The sequence below is a fragment of the Pteropus vampyrus genome, unplaced genomic scaffold (genome assembly GCF_000151845.1).
Source record: "Pteropus vampyrus isolate Shadow unplaced genomic scaffold, Pvam_2.0 Scaffold25, whole genome shotgun sequence".
Lineage (NCBI taxonomy): Eukaryota > Metazoa > Chordata > Mammalia > Chiroptera > Pteropodidae > Pteropus > Pteropus vampyrus.
Genome location: NW_011888806.1, coordinates 8,260,778 through 8,285,110, shown reverse-complemented (window position 1 = coordinate 8,285,110; position 24,333 = coordinate 8,260,778). Strand labels below are relative to the sequence as shown.

Below are 24,333 nucleotides of genomic sequence, written 5' to 3'. Positions count from 1 at the left end.
AGATAATGCAGTTAATTAGAATTCTGGCCAAAAATCCTAGTTTTCACCCAGGGCTTTATGTTAATGTTGTGAAGAGACCACATTTTTGAAACCCAAATATAGCATTCATTTTTGATGAGTGTTTTTTTCTTTTATTTAGTTGACAATAGTTACTATGGTACTATTTTTTTTTGGCGGGGGGAGGGGGTGTTTTTAATGTACGAATTAAAAACATACTGGATTATTTCAAACTACACAAAAGAAGAATAATGAAAAACTGCCAGGAATGTACCACTTAAAAACAAAACAAAACACCTCACATTTTTTTTTTCCCAGTGAATGTATCATGAGCTGGGAAGACCTGACAAAATCTCAGACCAACTGCCAAATTATGTGAAAAGAACTAGAACATGATTCTTAGACTGAAAAGAGGGAGAACTAGAATAAAAAATGGTTTTTGCTTCACTCAGCCCTGGGTGCCAGGAGCATAAATACAGTTGCTATTTTTCTCCTTGAGGTCTTTTTTTATCACCTTTTGGTCCTTCATCTAAGATCATTACCATAATGAATTTTTTTTTTTTTTTTTTTTAGCTTAAAAAGGTCAGGGGAAAGAAGACAAGGAAATCCAGGCACTTTAAAAAAAGAATGCTTTTTCGTAGTTGTGATTCTCTGCTAAGGCATCATCGAGTCATGCTGCTGCTCTGAACTCAGGCACGACTGCTCCCTCTTTGTAGCCTTGAAACACACACGCTGTATAGAGGGAGATGGGCATTTATTTTGGATACACACTGATAAGTGGATGCAGACACCTGGAGAGTGAAAGAAAAGCAGCTTGAGGAAGCTGCTACAATATCTTTCCTGAAATACAGCTCTGACAAGATGAGGATACCCTCTTCTTCCTCACCAGTACATTTCTAAGGTTTTCACCAAAAGTCTCTAGAAAAAAACAATCAAAACCAGCGTATCATAGGCTTTCAAAAAAAGTATTTAGTGTTCTCTTTGATAAGCAAATCCCTACATTTGCTAACCCGGGTTTTAAAAAGTCCATAAGAACAAACATAGAAGCAAAGCATCCAAACTATCCCTGAAAAATGGGAAGGAGATTTAATGAAGGAGGGTGATGGCTGGCATGTGGGGGAGGGGCGATGGTTATACTGAGACGGAACCCTAAGTGCATACCGGTTCCTCATGGCTCCCCTCGGTACTACTAGAGAGAAAACGCACACGTATCAGCACTTCTGGTGAGTTAAAAAGAAAAAGAAAAGAACTGCAAGGTGACACTATGATAAAAGGCAAGCACATTTTCTTTCTCAGACTGCAATTACTCTTAGCAGCACTTAACACGACACATTCCTATGCCAGGGAAAGGATTTTCAGTCATTTAGAAATGCAGTTACTTCTGCACGCATAGCTCTCACTCTCACCCATACATCTGCGTGCTTACATGTCTCTCATCTATGCTAATTTATATATGCTTTTCCATTATGAAATCATCCAAATATCAGACGACCCTACCTGCCCAGCTCTTCTCATCACACAATGCGGTCAGGTCCAGCTGGGGCACTTCTGAGACAAAGCTCTCCTGCTGGGCGTCAGCATCTGGAGTCCTCTGCAATTTGGTGTCAGGTATGCTGGGATGCTCTTGGATCTTCATTGTGGGGCTCTGTAATAACAACACAATGTCCCCAAATATCTACTGCTTACCAAAACCCCAAAATGTCTGCAGCAATTCCACTCCTTCCGGATGAAACCTCCCAAACCACAGCTGCTGATGCACCCGGCACAGAAATCAAAATCATAGCCTGATGCCCCCTGGATACTAGCTGGCCACTCGCATGCACAAAGCAACCGTCCATCTGCCCGCCTTTAACTTTTCTTCTGTAAGAAAGACAAGATGATTTCTGAAGGCTGCTCTTCCTGACAACTGCAGGCAGCTGACAGTCTTGATGATTACTGCCTGGGGCCAGAAATGAGGGAAAGGAGTTTGTGTTTCCTTAAAGGAGGGCTGGCTCTCCAGACTGTAAACAACGACGACACTCCAGCTACTGCTGTTGCTAAGGCTGTAGAAGCAACATGGTGTCTTTTGCACACAGACTTCTCTGCCCCTTGGGTAAACAGTCCTGCAAGGCCAGGAGCAGAGGCTGTGTACACGCGTGCTCTCCTGCTGGCTTAGATCAATTAAGCGTGGAGCTAGCTGCACATTCCCAGATTTCCTGTGGTTGTTTTCTCCCCAAGTATGGGGAGAACAGACTATTTATGGAGGAGCTGTGGGTATTAAAACATTGTTGCGCAAATTCAAACAGCTCAGAGGTTTGGCGTCTTATCTTAGTTAGCAGTAAGGAATATGGACTCTGGAAATGAGCCAGAATTACACAGGGAGCACGACCTTTTTCTTTTCTTTTTAAGTAAAAAGCCAAGAGCTGGCAAGTCGGTAATGCATAATTTGTATCTTACGAATATGCACCTGTCATTTGTTTTCCTACTACTCATCTACTCTGAGTATTAAATACTTGGCTACACTTGGTTTTGCTTATTTGTGGCACCTACATAAGGCTGGGATATCTGGGGGATGGAAAAACCTTCCCCCCAAAACTGCTAGTTTAGCTAAATGATTTTATGTTCTAAACAACTGCACTGAAATTAATTCTTTTTTATTTTGATCTTTTGGTACCTTATCAGCCCAGCCCTTGTCACTCTCCTCTCTTTCATAAAATTATAAACAAAAGTTTACTCGCAAATGAATTTCTCAAGTAGCACTTACCTGTACCAAAGGTTTTCTTTGAGAATAACTGGAAATTTATTTTAGCAAAAATACCATCATTGAATGAAAAAACCAAAAACATCTGGAAATCATAGATGATTCCATAATGAGAAATGTTCTTATGCTTAAAATAAAGCACTACTAAGATTTTCAGCTACTGTTAATAGCTATTCAACCTACTTTGAAATCACCAAGGGAATAGACAGGGCTTTTACTATTACAGTTCCATGAAATGATGCATGAAGACTGGCATTTTCTTCCCATTTGGGATAAAATGAAATATCATCAATCAGTTTATCATGAGCTACTACAGTCAGATAGAAATGCCAAGTAAATCTGGGGCTTTAAGACACTTTAAAAATGCTGTTTGTCTATTGGGGTGGGGGGAGAAGCAGATTATGCATTTATATCATAAAAATTATTTGTTCCTTGAGATGAATCCTAAGTGAACCAGGGTTGAATGACCAAATCTGGTGCTCAGCTTTTTAAAAGTTACGGGGTCAGTGTTGCCAATCATGTGTGCGTTAGAATCTGCATACAGCAAATAAATGTTATCTCAATAAAGACTTCTAATACTTGTTACCTTAGAGATATATAAAAAAAAGGTAAGAATATAAGAAATATGATTCCATGTTGTTAAGTGTGGCATTTTCTTCACAAGGAACATACATCAAACCACTGGCTCTACTCCACAGTGGAAAAGACATGGATTTTGCTCACAGGCAGATCTAGATTTGAAGCGTGACTGACATTTACTGGCTTGATGCTCTGACTGGGCCCTTGCAATTCTCTGAGCCTCCACTTCCTAATTTATAAAATGGCATTAATAATACCAATCTTGCAAGGTCCCTTTGAAGATCTGAGAGAAGGTATGAAAGGCCTCTGGCATGGTGTCTGAAGCATACAAGACTATCGTTTTTTATTTTTATCGTGCACTATATAAAGATGAGCAAAACATTGCCATATCTCAAAAGGCTAGAGAGGAGTTGGAGGTGAAGCATATACAACTGCAATTTGAGGTGAAATGTGCTACAAGGGTACAGCAGAATTTCAAATGCATTATGAAGAGATATTATAGAACTACTCGCGTTCCCATCATGAGTCGGCAACAGCAATTTTGATTTGGGCACAGGCAGTGTGGGTCAAGTGCAAAAGCAGTCATGACATCAGGGTGTGTTTGGCCAGCCCTCGGGATAGGAAGAGAGGCTAGCAGATGATGATAGTGTTGGGTAAGCAGACGATGGACTGAGAAAGACCTCGTATGCTGGGCTAAGTTTGGATTTTATCCTGTAGAGGATAAAGGAAAGACACTGAAGGATTTTAAATACAGAAAAATACTAGTAAAATGTGTGCTTCCAGGCTGATGGCCTGCAGATGAGGATGCTGGTGGGGAGACCCAGTGGCCCAAGGCTGGGCTGTGCAGGCAGCCAGGGTTCTCTGCCAATGCCAGTCGCTGACTCTCCGCTCTCTGCAGTGCTTCACACCACACATGTAAAATCCCAAAATTCCACACACATCCAAACTACTGTAAAAATGTATACTTTTTATGACTGCTACATCTGAATCAGCATCGATTTCAAAGTAAGAAAATTAAAATCAGAAAATTTTTATATTCTTTCTCCAAAATGTATGAATTTTATTCATTCCTTCAACAACATGGTTTGGGGCACCCACTTTGTGCTGGGCTCCGTGTGAGACATACAAGCTTCTTGCACTGACAGAGCTGCATTCAGTGGAACAGGTTCAAGTACATTGGATGGAGTTCCGAGGACAGTTGATTTTTATGTAATACAACAACAGACCACCTTGTGAATGAATTAGTGATCTGCCCTTCACAGGGAACAAATGAAGTCTGGGAGTCAGGCAAGTGGGAGGGAGAGATTGCCACCCTGGATAGGATGCTAGAATAGATAACTTCTGTAAGATTCTCTTATTCTACCAAAGAGAATCAGGTCAAAATTTTACTAGTATCACATTATTATATATGTATAATAGGACTGCCCATTACATGGCAGGTGCTAGAGATACAAAGATAAAATTTACTCATTTTCGAGTACTTACTATTTGCTAGATAGGCACAAAACTTCAGTGGACAAAATAAGGTCTCTGTCCTAATGCATCTTATAGGAGATAGTTAATAGAGAAAAAGTGTTGGGTAGTGATATGGACTATGGAGTAAAATAAAGCAGGGTTAGGGGGTGATGGAGGTAGGGGCCAAGATCTGCTATTTTATATTGGATGGTCAGGGAAGTCCTTTCTCTATGGTGGCATATGAGCAGAGACATGAAGGAAACAAGAGAGTGAGCCTTCTGTGGAGAAATATTCCAGGAAGAGGGAAAGCAAGTGTAAAGGCCCTGAAGCACGATCATTTTGTATATGTTTGAGGGCTAGCAAAGATGTCACCCTGTCTGGAGTTGAGGCCACCGTATATGGGTGTTCAGTATATGCATCGTACCACATTTAATGGGTTATCATTCACGCTATGCTAGAAAGACCATGTTAACTTACAGGAACTTCTGGACTTCCTGGCTGATTTGCTGGCACAGCAATGGAGAGGTCCGTCTTACATAAACCTACAACAACTCACAGAGCCATGGACACACGTAGCACACGTAGCCATGGACACACGTAAACCTACAACAACTCACAGAGCCATGGACACACGTAGCACACGTAGCCATGGACACACGTAAACCTACAACAACTCACAGAGCCATGGACACACGTATAAAAATAGCCCTATTAACTGTAAAAGAAATGTTATTTGCATGTATATCCTATCTCCTTTTCCATTCGTTCATTTGGCAAGTGTTTACTGAACACATACTATGTTCTAGGCACTGGAATGGGAGAAATTAACAGAATAATGACCGCCAAGAAAAAAAGTTGTAGTTATGTGGTGATGGATAATTAACCAGACTTACAGTGATCATTTCACAATATACAAATATTGAATCATGTTGCACACCTGAAATGAACAATGTTACATGTCGATTATACCTCAATTAAAAAAAAAATAGAATTTAGCACAGAAGGGTGATACTGAATATATAAGTGCCAAGTGTCATGCATGTTCTCAAAGAAATATCCAGGATGTTATGGAGCAAATACTGAGAGAGCTCACCTTGCCTGGAGCCTCAGGTGACATTCCTTGTTCAGGTCAGAGAACCATTAACTACTAGTCTACCCATGTGATCTTAGTTAAGACTTGTTCCTGTCAGGCTGGGCCTGGCTTTTTCCATCCCCAGAGTTTATTGATCCTGTTCCTTTCCTGGCTTCAAATGATTGGTGATTTTTTTTTTTTGTTCCATCTCTTCTCCCTCCCTACACAGGACATGGATAAATAGCCTAACTAATAGCTTACCAGAGCCAAGAATAAAGAGATCATAGAGTGTACTGTATAATGCAGTTAGCACAGGAAGGAACCACACAGTGTTAATAAAAGGACCACATGGAACCATAAATATTTACTGTTTGGCCTCACAATAGAGGAAAATTGACATAACAAATTTCCAAAATCCATATCAACTACAAAGCTTCAGTAGCCTTTTGTGACTGGATGGAATTGGAAGTGAATCTGAATAAATAGAGCTTTTAAATTTTTCTGGTTCTAATATTATAACCAATAACAAAATCCTAAAGTTTCCATGAAATATAGTGAAGTTGAAATAACAGAGTTATTCATTTCATAAATACTTGATGAGGCTACATTAGACTCAATCTCAAACTTTATCAGGGCAAATAAAGTTCTGTACTTAAGATCTTGTGATCAATATTAATTCTCAGTTTTGACTGGAAAGCCTTGTCTTCCCTCCTTTCTGTTTCTTTTTCTTTTTTTTGAAGCAGGATAAGAAAAAGGGAAATAGTCTTTTGTTTAGTATGAACGTCTTATTTGTTATCAAAGGTATGCTTCTAAGCTCTCCTAAGCAGTAGGCTTAGAAAGCATAAAGAATGTAAAAATATCTTGAAAGAATTTAACACTTCATTAACCTTATAATATTGACATAAAATGACATCTTCCAGATAATGTAATACCCTTTCATGTATTATTCTGACATGTTTTGCTTTTTTGACAAAGAAATTAAGTATCAGGTAATAGTTTGAATTTTCTAGATTTTATATGAAAGCATAAAGTATTTCCATAATGGAAAACACCTTATTAGAAGGAATCAAATTGAAGCATAAGGTATAAACTCTATTGTAAACAGAACTCTGGAAATCTGTATTTTCAGTGATATCTTTCAGAATCTAGAAATTGCTAGTTTTAAGGGTGACTTCTCTTCTGGGTACTTTCAGTTGTTGATTTAGTTTAAAAATAAACAAAAAAGCAAAGACTCCAGATTCCACAGTGAGCTAGGTTCTTTCTTGTATTATATCAGTTCATAGAGCCCCAAACAAGTTATTTTATTAAAAGGTCAGCCTTTCCAAAATCCAACCAAATAAATCATACTTTAAGTTTTGGCATTTTAAAGTGAATCTAAAATTTTTTTCATTATTAATATGTCACTAAAGATTTTAATACAAAACAGTTAAGAAACTCTTTTTAGATGAAATTAGTGGCATAATTAAAAGAAATTAAAAAAATGTGCAACAAAGGGATAAGCCTATTTTTACTTTTCAACACATTCATTCAAACAAAAACACACTTAAGGCTGCAAAATGATTACTTAAAATATGAAGTCACAGTTGTGCCTGCATTTATTTGCTTTTGAGAAACAGACTCTAAGACAAGCCTCTCTACTAATCTATCCCTCTAAGGAGCATTTCTGAAGCTGAAGGTTAATGTTTCTCATTCTAATGGAAATACTAGTCAAAACAAGACAAACTATCTTTCCTCAATAGCTGTCTCTTGCATGAATCCAGAGCATTTGCAAGGAAAATGTAACAATAATATTAATGAGGACAAAATCTGTGTTAATGGAAAATGTAATTGGAAATACTATCATATCCATTGTAGTGGGCATGTAAATTTTGTCATGTCATTCTGATGCTATAGGAGACTTGTAATAAAATACTGGCTAAATCGAATTCAAAGAGAGGTAACCAAAATCTAGATTTATTTTTCATCTCTGAAATTTAGAAATTATTGTGGTAATACCAGAAAACCAAATTAACTATTTTCGTTGTAGTACTAGTTCTAGAAAGTGCTACATATACTAAAAAGTAAAAAAATCACAACACACTAGAAACGAAGGAAAGAGCTTTCAAAATGGAAGATGGATCTTTTCACAGCCCTTCGTTAATGATAATAGATTTCCTTCGGTGAAAGAAGAGCACGCGTTCATGAATAGAAAACTCCACATCTTGTAGAGTGAAGTCTTTTTCCCTCCTTTGCAGCAGTTGTGGAAGAAAGGTGACACAGAGGTTAGTCTAGATTTTAACTCGCCACCTAATTTTATCTCCTAGCTGAAATTTCTGTGAGGACAATGGTTATTAATAGTGAATGTTTAAGGAGTGCCAACAGTGGGCTAGGTGCTGACTGGTAACTGCACATGGGTGACACATGTAAGAATATGTCCTGGCACATGAAAGAAGGATCTGAGATTCTTTCCCCATGATTCAGCTCCTGCCCTGGGAGCTGTCCACAAAAATACCAAGGCGAACTGAGTTCGGCACATACTTAGTTTGGCTGCCAGAGGAATTTATGAGTTAATGTTATGAAGTTCATCTACAAAGGTTGCTCCATACCCTTTTATCTCATAAAGGATAATAAGCATAAAAGAGAAGAACTGAGAAGACCTCTCCAGGAGGCTGGCAAAGCAATTTTCTTTAAAATAACGTTCAGTGGCATGATGAGTAGGTGCTTGCTGTGAACAGAGGAAGAGAGTAGAGAAAGAATGAAACCAGAAGAAAAATAAAACAACACTATCATGAGGAAACTGTGGTCTGAAAAAAGGTGCCTAGGGACAAGAAAAGGATGTCAGCTTGTTGCCTGGGTGACGAGGAAAGAAGCTTAAATGACTTGGAAATAAGAGATGAAAGAAGTGGCTCAAACTGTGAAGTCAGAAAGAGGTAGCATTCCCTTCCTACTATCTGGCTGTGTAAACAAAGAAGTGTAAATGACAAGAACTGAGTAGAGAAAATACGAGCAGTTTATAGCATTGGTATGGGTTGCCATTAATTTCTAGTAATTTTATGCCAGTTTACATGAATGTATATTTTTCTAAGAAGGGGGTCCACAGCTTTCAGATTCTTAATCTGCTAGACTGGAAAACTCTATGGAGACAGGGGCTGCAGCTGTTATTAAATCCCAGCTACTAGCTCAGTACCTGTATGTAATAGGACTCAGTATATGTTCTTGAATAAATCCATCGACTCAGTGCCCAACAAAGATTAGGAATCATTGGGTTCGGGAAAGAGTTCTACGTATAATTAACATATCAAGAGTCAGAATCCAAGAATAGGTTGAGAAAAGCTTTAATTCTTGCCAAAAAGAAAACTGATAAGACTGAAGGTGGAGTCAGAAGCATGTGGCAGTAGGAGATTACGTACACATACGTGAATGAAAGATGAGGGTGAGCACACTGACTGGAAGCCAGAGTTGGGAGCAAGGAAACCAAATACTTGGGTCAGCACAGAGATGCCCTCAGAGAACAGGGAAACCAGGAAAGTAACTGAACTTTCAGATAAAGAAAACATGAGAGTGTTAGATATTTTTACTATGTTGTTCACTTAAAATGAGACACAAAACTCAGAAAATGAATTATATTTAATAACTCAAACTGATTTTATGTTAATTTGAAAGTTAATGAGATAATTCCTGTGAGGGATCCACTAAAACTCAGTGGCTATTTACTTCAATCACTTAAAAAATGCATAAAATTGTGGAAAATCGAACTAGTAGCTTTGGCTTTTGTTTTGCTTTATTTTGTGAAAAGCTAAAGAGAAAGCTCCACGCTATTGAACTTTATCTTCTCAAGCAAAATAAAAGAATTTAAAAAGCAAATGAATGAAGTTCTTATGATTTCTTAGGTAATCTCTATGTCTCAGTATTTACCTTTCTAACCAATCACAGTCCTGTCACTTAATCTCATCATCCCTTAATGGAAAGGCTAATAATACTTCACATGTACTCTCAGGAATATATGAATGATCTTGTCACAGTCACCTTACTTGTTAGCTACTCACCTCAAAATGCTGGTTGTGTCCACTGTCTTTCTCATTTTCTTTGCTATAAACAAAAGCAAACACAAAACATCATAAAATGTCATTGTGTTTTATAACAATGCTTTTCATCCACTGAAATTATGATTTATTTTAAAAGTAGGCAGGGTAAATCAAATTCTTATAAAATCCAAACCAAAAAGAAAATCCCAAAATTAATCAAAATAAAAGTAGAAATAAACATAAATATGCTTATTTGCCTTTTATAGCACCATAATAGATATTCTAAGCATAATATTCTATTCTATTCTAAGCATACTGTTGATAAACATATAGTCCTTTAATTCTATTCCTTTTAGCTCTTTTAAATACACATTGCAGTAAGTTAAAAAAATCTATTAATGCTCTTATAAATAATGTGGGTAGAAAATTCTAAAATTACCTTTCATTGGACATCAGCTCATCATCATCATCAAGTCTAGCCCTCTCTTGAGATGGAGTAGAATTAAGACTTTCCATATTCTTTAACAAAACAAACACAGTAAGAATGATAAGAACTATGCAACAGCAGACCCCCCCCTTCTTTAAAAAAGAAAAGTTAGATAATATGCAGATAAAACTAATTCTGGTCCTTGTATTTCTGTTTATTAAAACTAATAAACTCATGACAGTTCATTATACACTGCTTGCATAACTGTGTGTAAACTTTATCATTCCTTTAACGAAGATATCTGACAGCATGATAGAAATGGTCATTGTTCCCTATAATGTTAAGTATTAACCACATTTTAAAGCTAAACATAGCAAAACCCGGATTGCCAGAACATGAGGGTAGCATTAGAACTAGAATTGAGAAATCTGACCTTGAATATAACCAGAAATTGATGTAACATTCACTGCTTATTTGACAGATTTCAGTATATATTGCCAATATGATCTGGAGTAGTATATACCTAAGCTGCAAACTATCCATAAAAAGAAATGGACTTAAGAACCTTTCTTTTTACAATATTTAATGTTAATCTTTGTATTTGGTAAGACAGAAAAAAAAAATAAACAGAAAATTTAGTTGAATGCCATGTATTTCCTACTGACCAAGAGGGCTTAATACTTATCAGGAGGCATGTTTGTAAAGTTTTCTGACTGCCTCTGTAAATACAGCCAATGCTTTCTACATGCAATTCAGATGACTGAACACAGAATAAGTAAGGGATTCCCATGAAGGAAGATTACAAATAAGTAAACAAGTGCATATTTACACTCAGTAGATTCAAAAACATAGCTGCTTTAAAGATCTGGACCTGAATCTCACTGAATTCAAAGATTCAAATATACATTAAAAGGACATTAAGCACAACCCACCTGGCCAGGACATTAAGCACAACCCACCTGGCCTGGGACATCAAAATAAAGAACACATACTGTTGCAAAATGTATTCATCTACATATTTATAACCTCCCATTATGAAAAACCCTTTACAAAGTAAGTCTGACTGAGGTTCACAATAATCCCAAGAAATTGACATACATAAAAATCTCTAAAAAATAAACATATAATTAGAGTAGAAAATAAATCTTTGGCTTGGTAGGTGATGAATTATTTTCCATTTATGTTCGTTTCTTTAACTTATCTAGAATTCTTAAAGTTTAAAATGCTAGGCTCCATCAAAGAGTAGAAACAAAGGGAGACAGAATATTATTATAATTTTATAATTATAATAATAATTACATTGTTATTATAATGGTGGCCTCCAGTGGTGGCTCTGGAGTCAGAATGTTTGGGTTGAATTCTAGCTTCATCATTTACCAATTGTATGACCCTACTTGACCACAATTTCCTTATCTGAAAAGTGGAGATAGCAACAATACTTATCATAGTGTGGTCATGAAGATTAAATATGAGAATACATGTAAAGTACTAGAATACTACCTGGTACATTTAATGAATATTAGTTGTTGTTGATGTTATTATTTCTAAAATTATGAAATCCCCAAGTTAACTATTTTACAACTATCTGTCCACAGTTAAGACAATGTCCCAGGAACTGGAAAGGCAGTGTTTGTGTCTGCCATTACAGAACACTGATTTGCATGCTTAGATAATCTGCACAGTTAGGTAATTTTAGAATAAATCTGAGAAATAAAAATATTATGACAACAATTATATTCAGTTTTATACCTGTAAGGTTTGAGTTAGAAGAGGCCTCTTTAAAATGGCTCTCATTAAACCAAAGCAGAATCGCTCTTATTACCTCAATGTGATTTTCTTGAAAAAAAAAAAAGAGATCAATCTAAGACAAAGAACCTTTGTTTGTCCTCATTGGTAATCTTCAATGGATTATCAAAATCTTCAGTGTAAGATCTAGTGCAGTAATATGAGGTTTTCCTAAAGTTGTGAAACATGAATTCTTAGGAAAAGCACAATCTTTTACCTTCGAATCATTTTAAAACAGCATCAACGAAATAAATTTATAATTATATGCAAATTACTATTTCAAAAGACATAAAAAAATCTTCAAATTAAGGCTAAGAAACATTCAGAAAGAGAAGAGAAAATAAACTATAATAGCATCCCATAAATTTAAAGATATTTCAGCCAGAAGATGTTAGATGACTGATTTTTCCCTTAAACAGAAGAAACCAGGATATAATTAATATAGGTTTTGAGAATTATAGAAAAAGATAGTTATGGTATACAATAGAAGGCTTTGCAAAAAGCAGTTGTAAAATGTGAGAAAGTTTAGCTAATCTCAAGGGTTAAAACAATTAAGTAGTAACTTCTGCAACTCCCTCCCCCATTCTGCCTTTAAAAAAATGTTTGATCCACATGTTTAAGAACTCTCCAAGGAACTGAGTTTTTATAGATGCAACTGACAAAGGGTGACTTTCAATATTTTTCACTATTTCTCTCTAAAGCTTTATAATAATTCCAATTTTTCACGTTGTCCGCACACTTAAGACTGTTGAATATTTATGGTCTGCTTTCACTAATGTAGCATGCAAGTACACAGGGTCCTTTGCTAAGGCAGTCAAGTTGCCCTACACCTTCTGGAAACAGGAACATGTGAAGAATGTGTTACAATTGGCAACCTACCCTCATTTTTTCAGAAGGAGACAAACAAGGGTAGTAAAGATCTAGGAGTACAGTAACTAATGTACTTATTTTCACAGGTGTAAAACATTTTATAAATTATAACTTCTACCCTTTGCCTAAGGTTTAGGGAGGGAAGATTAAAATAAACAGATCAGCAATTTTCTCACTTCACTGAGATGGGCGAAGGGGAAAATGGAATGTAAGGTCAAAATAATGGCTATTTATGGAATGTAAGGTCAAAATAACGGCTATTTAATATCAAGTGCTTTCATTATATAAGAATTATGCTACTGAACTTTCGAATGTTTTGTAGTTGTTAAGAATACTTGTCTTTTGAGAAAATACTGGCTCAATGCCTTTTGAAGGTTTTCAATTGTTTTATAACCAAATCATTTCTCTAGGTATGGTAAGAGTAGTTCATTAATGTTTTCATTAATTAAAGGTTGATGTAATAGAATTATTATAAAAATGTTTTACTGCATTAACTTTTAATTAGTCTTCTAAAGTTAGAATCTTTAAAACAGGTAATTTTAAGAAATAGCAAAGAACAGATTATGACTTTAAATATAATGTAATGAAATTGCTTCTTGAATAACATTAAAAAACAGATAAAGCCTGTTTATAACTCATAAAATTCTGAATCATATAAATCCTACCAGTGACTTTCAAAACACACAGATTTGTGATATAATTTATTTGGACAATTTTGGGGTATCAGAAGGAACCAAATTTTAAGAACCACCTTCCTCAATTATAATAACTTCAAATCTAAAAAAAAAAAAAAAAAAGCCTTGAAAAATTAGCTTTAGACTGTGGAATTTATTTTAAATTCTTCCCCTGGGCCCCCTCTCTGTTTTGGCATTGAAAGCTAGGCTCAAAACCTGTTTGACTACTGAAGCACTTGAAAATACTTGGAGTGAAAACAAATTCGTCTTCTAAAAGTATAAAATGCTGACAAAGCCTTTATAGAGGACACCAAAAAAATAAAAATAAAAAAAGCCTCCTCTCAATATACAAATAGCTAAGTCTGAAGGCTACATGAAATGCTGATAGTCAAAACAGGCTCATTATTCTAACCTTGAGCTCTAAGAAGAGGAGACTATTTGATATATTCTCATTAACAAACGACTAATGGCAGATTTGAATTTTTTGTACCCTTTTGTAAATTTTATGTTTTACTGCTTAAAACTGTATAAATTGATCCATAGTCAAAAGAACTACTGGTACTGTAAGAGGATGTCTATGGAAGAGCTTGTTAGCTGTCCACCCAAATTCATTCTATTTTCCTTCCACAGCAATGAAGCACCCACATGCCCAGCAATAATGCATTTCCTGGCTCCTCTTGCAATGAGATATAGACATGTGACTAACTTCTCTCCAACAGGATGTGAGAAGTGTTATGTGTGGCTTGGTCAATAAACTGCCACACCAGGTACATTCCTCAACAGTTTATTCTCTTTTAGTGAGCTGGAATGGAGATGAAAACCCCCGAGTACCCTGGAAGCTACTTGCTGAAGATGACAAAGAGGCAACTGACCTGGATCCCTGAAAAATTGTGTGGAGCAAGTCCTCTCTGCTCCTCTCCCTAGCCCCACATGCCTGCTTTACAGTGTCATGGGAGAAAGAACTTTTACTGGTCTCAGGACATTGTGTTTGGGGTCTTTTTGTTACACAAGTTATCCTGAACAATATGGCAACCATTCATTCACTCTTCCCCCACCCACTCCAACATATTTTTATAGAGTGCTGAACTATAATGGGCATGGGGGTACAATGATGAATGGTAAACCAGACAGACATCTGTTTTTGCTGTCATGACTTTTGTTTCTGCTCCAACTGTAGTTTGTTACACTGTTTATATTACATTCATTTCTATCTGAATACTAATGTTAAACATTATTTGACAAAACATAAAATTCAAGGTCAGCACATTCATTCCTTACTCAATAGTATGCAAAGGAAATGAATCCTAGACGTATGTATAAACATAGTGAGATTCGAAACCTAAAATAGTATTTATTAACTTTTCTTAGATGAAAGGTAGGTTGTTAGAACATAAGGACAGACCTTTGGTGTTATACAAAGGAGGCAATGAGACAAAACTGTTTTAAGTTTCTAATGAAATGGTCTTTGAATCAAGGTAATTTACAACCAAACTCCTCCACTGGGTGACAGGGTCCCATCCCCTGCCAATTACTCAAGAACAATGATCCTTCAATGGATCCCTTTCTCTTACATCATATCCCCCTCTACGGCTTAATTTATACCAATACTCTGTATTATCACCACCTTTTAAATAACTTCCCTTAATCTTGCATTGTCTCTGGCCACTACCTCATTTTTCTTTACTCCCATAGATCAAAACCTGTTCAAAGATTTTCCATAATTGTAGTATCCAAATCATTTCCTCCTATACTCTCTTGAACCTACCTAACTAGGCTTTTCCTTCCTTTTCTCACCCAAATAGCTCCCATCAAGGTAGATGTGGGTTAGTTAGTAAAATTATCACTCACTCACTATTCCAATTTCTTTCCTTTTTTTTTTTTTTTTTTATTTTTCTCTGGACTCAAATCTAAGAAGGCTATCACTCTCATATTATACTGGAAATTGCTAGCTGCTCCTTAATCTTTTTCATTAATACCCTCTCTTCTGCCCACCCTCTAAATGTTCGTATGTCCCAGGACACAGTCTTTTGACCTCTTCATTTTGCTCATTCCCTAGATGTTGGCTCAGCCTGTCTAAAGGCTTTAAATACCAACTGTGTGCCAAAAACTTTGAAATTTATATAATTTCTCCCTGAACTCCAGGTTCATATACCTAACTGCCTACTTGACCTCTTTACTAATAAACATCTCAAACTGTATGTAGCCAAATGGAACTTCTTATATTCCTCCTTCATTTACCCCTCCAACAGTTTTATCCATTTTAGTAAACAGCACTCCATCCTTCTACCTACTCCAAAAGTCATCCAGTACCTCCTCTTTCTTCACATCCCATATCCAATTCATTAGACAACCCTCTTGGTTCTATTTTGAAATATGTCCACAGTATCTGACTACTTCTTACCATCTTCACTGCTATCATCCTGGCCTAAATCAATATTCTCTTGCTTAGATTATGTCGTTATTTTGTTTTAGTTTTTGTTCATCCTTCACCACTCCTGGGGTATTCTTAACACAGTTGCCAGAATGATCCTTTCAAAAAGGACTTCAGAAAATGACTTTCTCCCCCTTAATCCTCCTATCTCACTCAACATAAATGCCAAAGACCTAACAATGGCTAGAAAGCCTTAAGTGACCAGGACCCTTGCTATGGCTCTGACCTCATCTCCTACAATGCTCCTCCCTAGACTCTGTTCCACCCACCACAGCAGCCTCCTGCTTATCCTAAAAAGGCTAAACCTGCTGCCCCTCTGCCTGGATAGTCTCTCCCCAGATATCTTGATGGCTCACCCCTCACCCCCTCCAGGTCCCTGCACAAGCATCTTTCTCAGTGAGGCCTGACACGAGGACTCCAATCTCTACAACATCAATCCTTAATCTCCCACCGCTTCCTATTTTATTTGCCTAGCTTCATTGCTCTCCACAACATGTACTGCCATCTGCCTATATATTTACTTATTTCTTATCTGTCCTATCCTTTGAGAGTGTCTACTCCAGGAAGGCGGAGTGTGTCCTTTTGATCGCCATTGTGTCCTTAGTGCCTGAAATAGTGCTTGTCATGTAGTTTACTGTTGTATGATTGAAGGAATGAATGATTTTAAATATGTGATTCACATTATTGATAACACTCAGAGCATCATTGTCAAGTAGTTTTGACATGATGATCTGATGAAATCAGACGGGTAACTTGAGTGAAAAAGAGATCAAAGAGAAAAAGATAAGTTTGGTTTCAACATGTTGACTTTGAAGTACTTTCTAAGGTGACCTGCAGAGAGCATCAATTAAATGTTGATTTGGAAGTCTTTTATAGAGAGGTAACATTTGGTATCATGGAAGAGGAGACACTCTCAGATAAAAGAGATATGAGAGAAGAGATATGAGATGAAAAAGAGATATGAGACAGAAATGTCCGTAACATTTATATCCAAACATGCTCTGTGGAAAATTAGCCAGTGAAAGGTACAGCAAGGTAGAAAATAGTCATTGTGGTACGAGGACAAGGAGAGGTCACCATCATAGAGGCCAAGGGAGAAAGAGTTCTGAGAAAAAGGGACAAAGTTTCAAGCCCCACAAGGACTTAGAGAGGCTAAGGATCAAGCAGACATCATAGCACAAGGGTCTTAAAAGGCCAGTTCCAAACACAGGTCCAACCAATGACATGGAGAAAGCAGTTTATTCAGAGAAGAGGGGTTAAAATCTGGACCTCAAGGGTTGATGAGCAAGTATGAAAAAACTAGAACTAACAAGTACAGACTGTTCAAAATATCTGATAAAATGAAGGAGATTGGACATCAGAGCAGAGGGAACAGAAAGGAATTTAAATATGTACTATTTTCAGTTTTTTCTCTTTTTTAACACATCTTACTGCATTTAAATCTCACAAAAACCCACAATGAGGTATTAATATCCCAGATTTTACAGATGAAGTAACTGAGGCTAAATACCATGCCTGCTTGCCATAGCTATTAAGTGATAAACTTGGAACTGAAATTCAGCTCTGACTGCAAGACGACTGCTCCTTTTCTGAACCTTGAGTGCAATTTCAGAGGGTGTACGTGACATCAAATGGAAGTTGTTTATGAATAAAAGAGCTACTAAACCACGTTTTTGTTTTTTATATATTAAATGTAATGCTTATTATAGAATTAGTGTGATCACACAGAGAATATTTGGAAAACAGAGGACGGAGTAACAATTGCCTCTTGTATTACCACCACCACCATGATATAATCATACAATCATTTTTAGATAAATTTTTTTCAGTCTTTTTTCCCTAGGAATAAATATTTTTATATATGTTTGTAAACATATATAAATATATATATATATACATACATATATATATATAAATTCATGCACTTAGATATTGCTTCACGACCTACTTTTAATATTGAGGGAGAGTATAACGGAATCCCTCACCATTGATGTGTGATCTTGAACAAGTTATTTATCTTTTGTGCCTCATGATTATAATAAATAATAATAATAACAATAGCTACCTAATGGATTATACATCTTGTTAAGTATTTTCTAGTTTATTACATAGTCTTCAGAACCATAATTTTAATTGTTGAATTAAACTTAATATTTTATTAAATAGTCATACAAATGTTACTTCTCTAGTCTCTTCTGAACATTTCAATTGCTTCTAGTTTTCCATGATTATAGACACACTTGTAGTGAGCAAATTAATGTTTATGGTCTTTTTCATATAAATAAAGTAGAACTAAGTGGCAGAGATAGAATTATCGGATAAATTGCATGACTGAGTTATGGCTTTTAATTCAAACTGTTAAACTGTGCCCTAATAAATCTTTAGAGATAGAGACTTTCTAGGCCAACGGAAATGAGTCAATGGAGAGAAAGCAATGAAAAGCATGTGTATGTGTATGTCTGACCACATACATGGGGGTGGGGTGGGGAGATGGATGTAGAAACTAGAATTTCCAAAGATACTTCTTAACCTTAGAGGTTAACATTAGAATTTAGAAAAGCTACTTTATCATTTAAGCAAGTAAGAAAATGTAATGAGTGGAGACCTACAGAAATTTTGAAGCAGGACTGAGGTAAGTTGCTCAAACGCAAGCTGGCTGTCTTAGCTCTTCCAAGTAAACAAGGGAACAAGGGAGACTAATGTGCACAGGCATGAGCTAGGCATTTAAGGAGAGAAGGAAAGGCTGGAATGGTGGTAATAATTAGAGATAAGGCAGTGTACTCTAATGCCACTTACTATCACTAACTTCTGGGCTCTGAATTATCTGTAGTCCCTTGGTCTCTGCTGGTCACGACAACCTCAAGAGGTGAAAGGACAAAGGGGAAATTTCCCACTTTAGAGATTACAAATTTGCAAGATGCTTTTTTAGGTCTACAGCAGATTCTTTTCTTTGGCTGTGTTGTGGGCTGGTGACATCACTGTGAAATTATTACTCACTCTCTTCAGCTACTCTCCTCTCATTTTCTCTAGAAAATGGCTTTTCGTCTCATTTCCCCACCAAAACTGCCCTTATTATGTGATCTCCAGTTTGCTAATTCTAATGGTCAAACTCAGTCTTCTACTTAATCAATCATCCACTCTTCAACTCAAGATACTTGGTTCACTTGGCTTCCAGGACAGTGAATTCACTTCATTCCCTTCTGCTTTGCTGGTTTCTCCTTAAGTCTTTTCTACTGGTATCTTTTTTAAAATTAAATTTATTGTGACATCGGTTAATAAAATTACATAAGTTTCAAGTGTACAATTCTATAACTCAGCATTTGCATATTGCATTGTGCGTTCACCACCCCAAGTCGCTGGTATGTTTTCATCTCTAAATGTAGATGTGCCTTAAGGCAGTGGTCCCCAACTGTTTTGGCACCAGGGACCGGTGCTCCTATGAGAACCTAATGCCTGATGATCTGAGGTGGAGCTGAGGTAGTGATGCTAGTGCTGGGGAGTGGCTGCAAATACAGATGAAGCTTGGCTCATTGGCCTGCTGCTTACCTCCTGCTGTGCAGCCTGGTTCCTAACAGGTTACAACAGGTACTGGTCTGTGTCCCAGAGGCTGGGGACCCCTGCCTTAAGGCTTACAGTCCCTGAGGCCACATCTCTTTTCTGCTCATACTCGCTACCCTTGGTTATCTCATTAAGTATACTAGCTTTAAACACCCTCTATATGCTGATGACTTCCACATTTTATCTCCAGCCAAGATATCCTCCCTAAGCTCTAGGCCCAGAAATCCAGTTGCCTCCCTGATATCTCCTTTTAGATATCTGATGGGCAGTTCTATCTTAATATGTCCAAAACCAAACCTATGATATTGTCCCCAAAACTTGTCTTCTCCTACTCAGTTAATTGGCAACATAAATCTTCTATTTGCTCAGGCCAAAAACCTTGTCTTTGACTTCTCTTATTTTCATATCACAGGTAATATCAGGAAATTCTGTCAATTCTACCTTCGAATATATTCAGAACCCACCTACTACCTCATGATTACTGCAACACACCACTCCAGAAGGAACCATTCACGTTTTAGTCGATGTGAATAGTGCCCCCTGGAGTGGTGCACTGTACAGCCTGCAAGGCTGTCTCTAGTATCGCTTAACTTCAAACCATCATCACTGCAGTAGCTTCCTAACTGGTTTCCCTGCTTCTCCCCTTGCCTGCTTTACCGTTCATTCTCAACATAGTAGTCAAACCAAATTTCAGTGTCAGATCACCATTCTACCTAGACCATTCAAATGGATTCTGATCTCACCCGGAGGAAAGGCGTATCATGATCCATGAGGGGCCCCCTCTTCCCCACTACCTCTTTCACTTTGCTCACTCTCTTCTTGACATAATCACGTCTTTGTGTTTTCTTGAGCATTCCAGATAAGTTATTGCCTCAAGGCCTTTGCATCTGCTATTATAGTTGGATTGTTTCCTTACTTCCTCTAGGTATTTATGCTCAAATGTCAAATTTTGGGGAGGTCTTCTCTGGCTACTCTATTTAAAATTGTAGCCCCTGGTCCCTCACGATGCCTGTTCCCATTTCTGCTTTTTTTTCTTTCTAGTGATTATCACTAATATGTCCTATGTTTTATTTGTTTTACTTGATTATTGCCTGTTTTCTCTAATAGAATGCAAGCTCCACAAGAGCAACAGCTTTTGCCTGTTTTTCTCCCTGCTGTATCCCTAGGAGCTGAAATAGTTTTTCAAACTTTAAAAACAAATGTTTAGTCAGGGTGCAAAGAACTTGAAATGGAGTAGAAAAGATTTTGAAGGAGAGTTGGGGAAAGTAAAATTAGGGGGATTAAAAATAAGTGGGATGTTGAGATGAACAACTTAACTCTTGGGATGCAGTCTGAATACTAATCATTGTTATATTCCTGGCTTTTTGCTTTGTGGTTATCTATGAAGATTCGATTTAAAAATTAATGGATTATGAGAGTTAGGAAAGATCTGAGAGAACACCCTCACATTACAGCGGAGGAATGTTTTTCCTCTGTCTAAATTGTGTTGGCAAGGTTTTAAATTATTCATTGCAACAAAGACATGGTCCACTTAGCTCACTTATGTTAACATGTGACATGCACAATCCTGGAATGCGGAAACTGGCAACTAAATTCGGGGCAAATCCTTTACATAAAAAAATCCAAAATGAAATTAAGCTCTCCCGTTGAAATGTCTGAGGTAACTGTGTAGGAGATTAATTTTTCTGTGTTTCTGATTAATTTGGAAGAAAATACTTGATAGAATATAGATTTGAAAATAAATTCTGAACACAGATTTCTAAACACAAAGATAGTTGATCCTGTTTCCCTTTGTATTTTTCTTTGACCTCGTTTTAAGTTCATTCATCAAAAATTGTTTTCTACATGTTCATAAGAACAAATGGAATGGGGGAAAACAAGGAAAAATGCGAATTACTGGCAATTTTGTTCCAAAAATAAAATTAAAAAATAATCAAAAGAATGAGACAAAAATCAGACCGACTTATATAGTAAGGAAATTAAGGTGTGTGCTGTCTCTGGTTCCTTTGGCAGAATGTAATCCCTCTCAGCCTTGATTTTTATATTTATTAAAAAAATACAAGTGTGTATACTTAGTAGCTCTAAGATCTCTTTCAGAACTCATATTTTATAATTCTGTGAAACTTAAGATTAAAATTTTTTATTTTTTACAAAGCAAGGAAAAAAGATGTGATATTTTCTATATGTTTACAAGTAAAAATTTTATAAAATTATTCACTTACCACAAGACCATCTTGATTTTCATTAAGCTCAGAAAGTTTGGAACTGGATTTCTGACGTTTAGGCTTGCCTCTTTCTCCAATATAACCGGAAGTATTTTCATGTAATTTTTCCTCTTCCTGAGCATTCAAAATACAATCATCAAGGTTGGTAAACCCAGAAGGAATATTTTCTTTGTTGAAAAGTCCCCTTGAATTGAAAAAAAAAAAATTGGCTTAATTTTATTTTAAAAGGTAAAAGGACATTCTAATGACACTGCCGCTACATCACATAGGATGTCAGAAGAGTGCCTAGAAATTTTGGTTTGCATTTTTGATCAAAATGTGCAGAGTGCCACTCGTAAGACCTCTTGGTGCTAATTCAATGTCATTAAAAGAGAAATTATTCCTAGAGGCAAACTGGCAAGAGTTGTGTTTCTACCAATGAACAGCTTTTGCATTTGTACCAAAAGTAATTTGTAGTCAAACAGAGAGGCCAGTGCAAACTAACAAAAATAATTGCCCATTAGTCAAAGATTATACACACATACACACACAAATATATCTTATAGATATATAGAGAAAATCTGAAAAGAAAATATGCTGATATATCTCTAGAATGGGACATATTGATTTTCCCAAATGATAAAGACATTTTAGTATAGTAGAACCGAATTAATGTCTAAATCTGTGTTAGATAATCTTGGTAGAAATAATAAAAACTATGGAATATAAAGCATTTTAACTGAAATATGAACTTTTTACTTCCTAGTACAAGGAGTTCCAGGAAGTAAGCATATAACTGGAGGTCCTTCATGACTTAGTTTTAAAAGTAGAAAGTAGATAGGAATGTCATAATTATAGAATCCATTATTTTCTTGAAACAGTTTAAGTATTTTAAACATTCCCTTTTAAGAGTTTTCCATAAAATTAAATTACTTAGCAAAATGTTTATCTTTCACTACATCACAGAACAAATTAAACCATCAGTGCAGCACCATGGCTTGGTAAGAGACGAATGAAATGTACTCTTCTCCATGGTATGAGCCTAAAGGCACCTACTAAACACCTAAAGCTATACCTTGGAATAAATAAGCTCTAAAGAGTAAAAATAGATGACAGTTATACTGTCTTTGGTGATTTTTATTTATATATTTCTTTATTTTTTGTAGTTCTCTTGTTTTTCCAATTCATTTATTTATTTTTTAATGGTGACATTGGTTAACAAAATCCAATAAGTTTCATCTTTGGTGATTTTTAATACACCATTTTAAATTTATTCTTATTTTATATAACTTTTAACGTAAAAATATATAAATTTAGTAAAATTATATAAAAGATATGTATAACATTTATAAGAAAATACCTGAAGACATGAAGAAAAGCTGATAGCGACTAACATGCCAACACATATATTCATGCAAAAACTCTTAACTGTCTCCCCCCCATGCACTGAGAGCAGTGCCTTATGTGGATAGCTGGGTAAGTTTGGTCTGAAATTCAAAATTGTTTGTTTCACAAAATTCTGTCTTCTCGTTACTCTTTATATTTTCTCAAACTCCTGGGGGTAAATATCCAATTATAGTTTTTTAATGGAAGGGTTTTTATGTTTGAAAGCTATTATGAACTAAACTGTTTCCCCTCAAATTCATATGTTGAAGTCCTAATCCCCAATGTGACTGTATTTGGAGATAAGGGCTTTAAGGAAGTTAATTAAGGTTACATGAGGTCACTAAGGTGGGGGCTTAATGCAATAGAGCAGGTGTCCTTATAAGAAGAGGAAGAGACACCCAAAGAGCATGCACACAGAAGAAAGGCTACAGTGAGGACACAGTAGGGAGGCACTGCCTGCGAGCCAAAGAGAGAGGTCTCAGCAAAAACCATTTCTGTCAGCACCTTGATCTTAGACTTCTAGTCTCTTAGAACGGTGAGAAAATAAATTTCTGTTGTTTAAGTCCCTCAGTCTGTGGTACTCTGTTGTGGGAGCCTGAGCAGACTAACGCAAAAGCTAAAAATTATTTTTAGAAATTAAAAGACAAAGTTTATTTTATAATCTTTTTGAATAGTGAATGAATGGCTGGAAAAAATCCTATCCAAATAAATATATGAAAATCTGATTGTGCGTTGTGCTCATGTGGAAATCCTGTCCTCAATGGAAAGTCTCGCTGTCGTGAGTCAATGCCTCTCAGCCACAGTACCTGTGAAAAGCACTGGTATACAATTCCTTTGGCAACATTCCAACAGGTTTCAATCATACTTGACGTCATTTATCTTTGACCTTTGACCTGAAATTAGAGCTCTGTGACCTCTCACTCTCAACATCTAGATCTTATTTCTAGTTTTTTTTCTAGAACTCCCTCCTTACCCCTACATACACACTTAATGTTCTAGCAATACTGAACCATTTATTATTTCCCTAACATAGCATGCTTTTCTTATTACTTTGCAGTAGGAATTTAATATATTTCTATAAAAATTTTTTTCCAGTTAGTTGTGTTTTGGAAAATTGAAACAATTTTCACTTAAATGAAGCTATGCTTTTT

At 36.3% G+C, this 24,333-nt stretch overlaps 1 protein-coding gene across 2 annotated transcripts in view; it reads right to left on the bottom strand.

The window, feature by feature from the left end:
- The window catches only part of FAM13A (family with sequence similarity 13 member A), a 247,805-nt gene that overhangs the window by 30,208 nt on the left and 193,264 nt on the right, over positions 1 to 24,333 (bottom strand). For both annotated transcript variants that reach the window (XM_011356296.2, XM_023528428.1), the window contains 4 exons: positions 21,815 to 22,001; positions 10,287 to 10,366; positions 9,869 to 9,911; positions 1,495 to 1,642 (listed from right to left, as the gene is read on the bottom strand). In XM_011356296.2, coding sequence (XP_011354598.1) covers positions 1,495 to 1,642; positions 9,869 to 9,911; positions 10,287 to 10,366; positions 21,815 to 22,001 — 458 coding nt within the window. The remainder of the gene's footprint in view (positions 1 to 1,494; positions 1,643 to 9,868; positions 9,912 to 10,286; positions 10,367 to 21,814; positions 22,002 to 24,333) is intronic.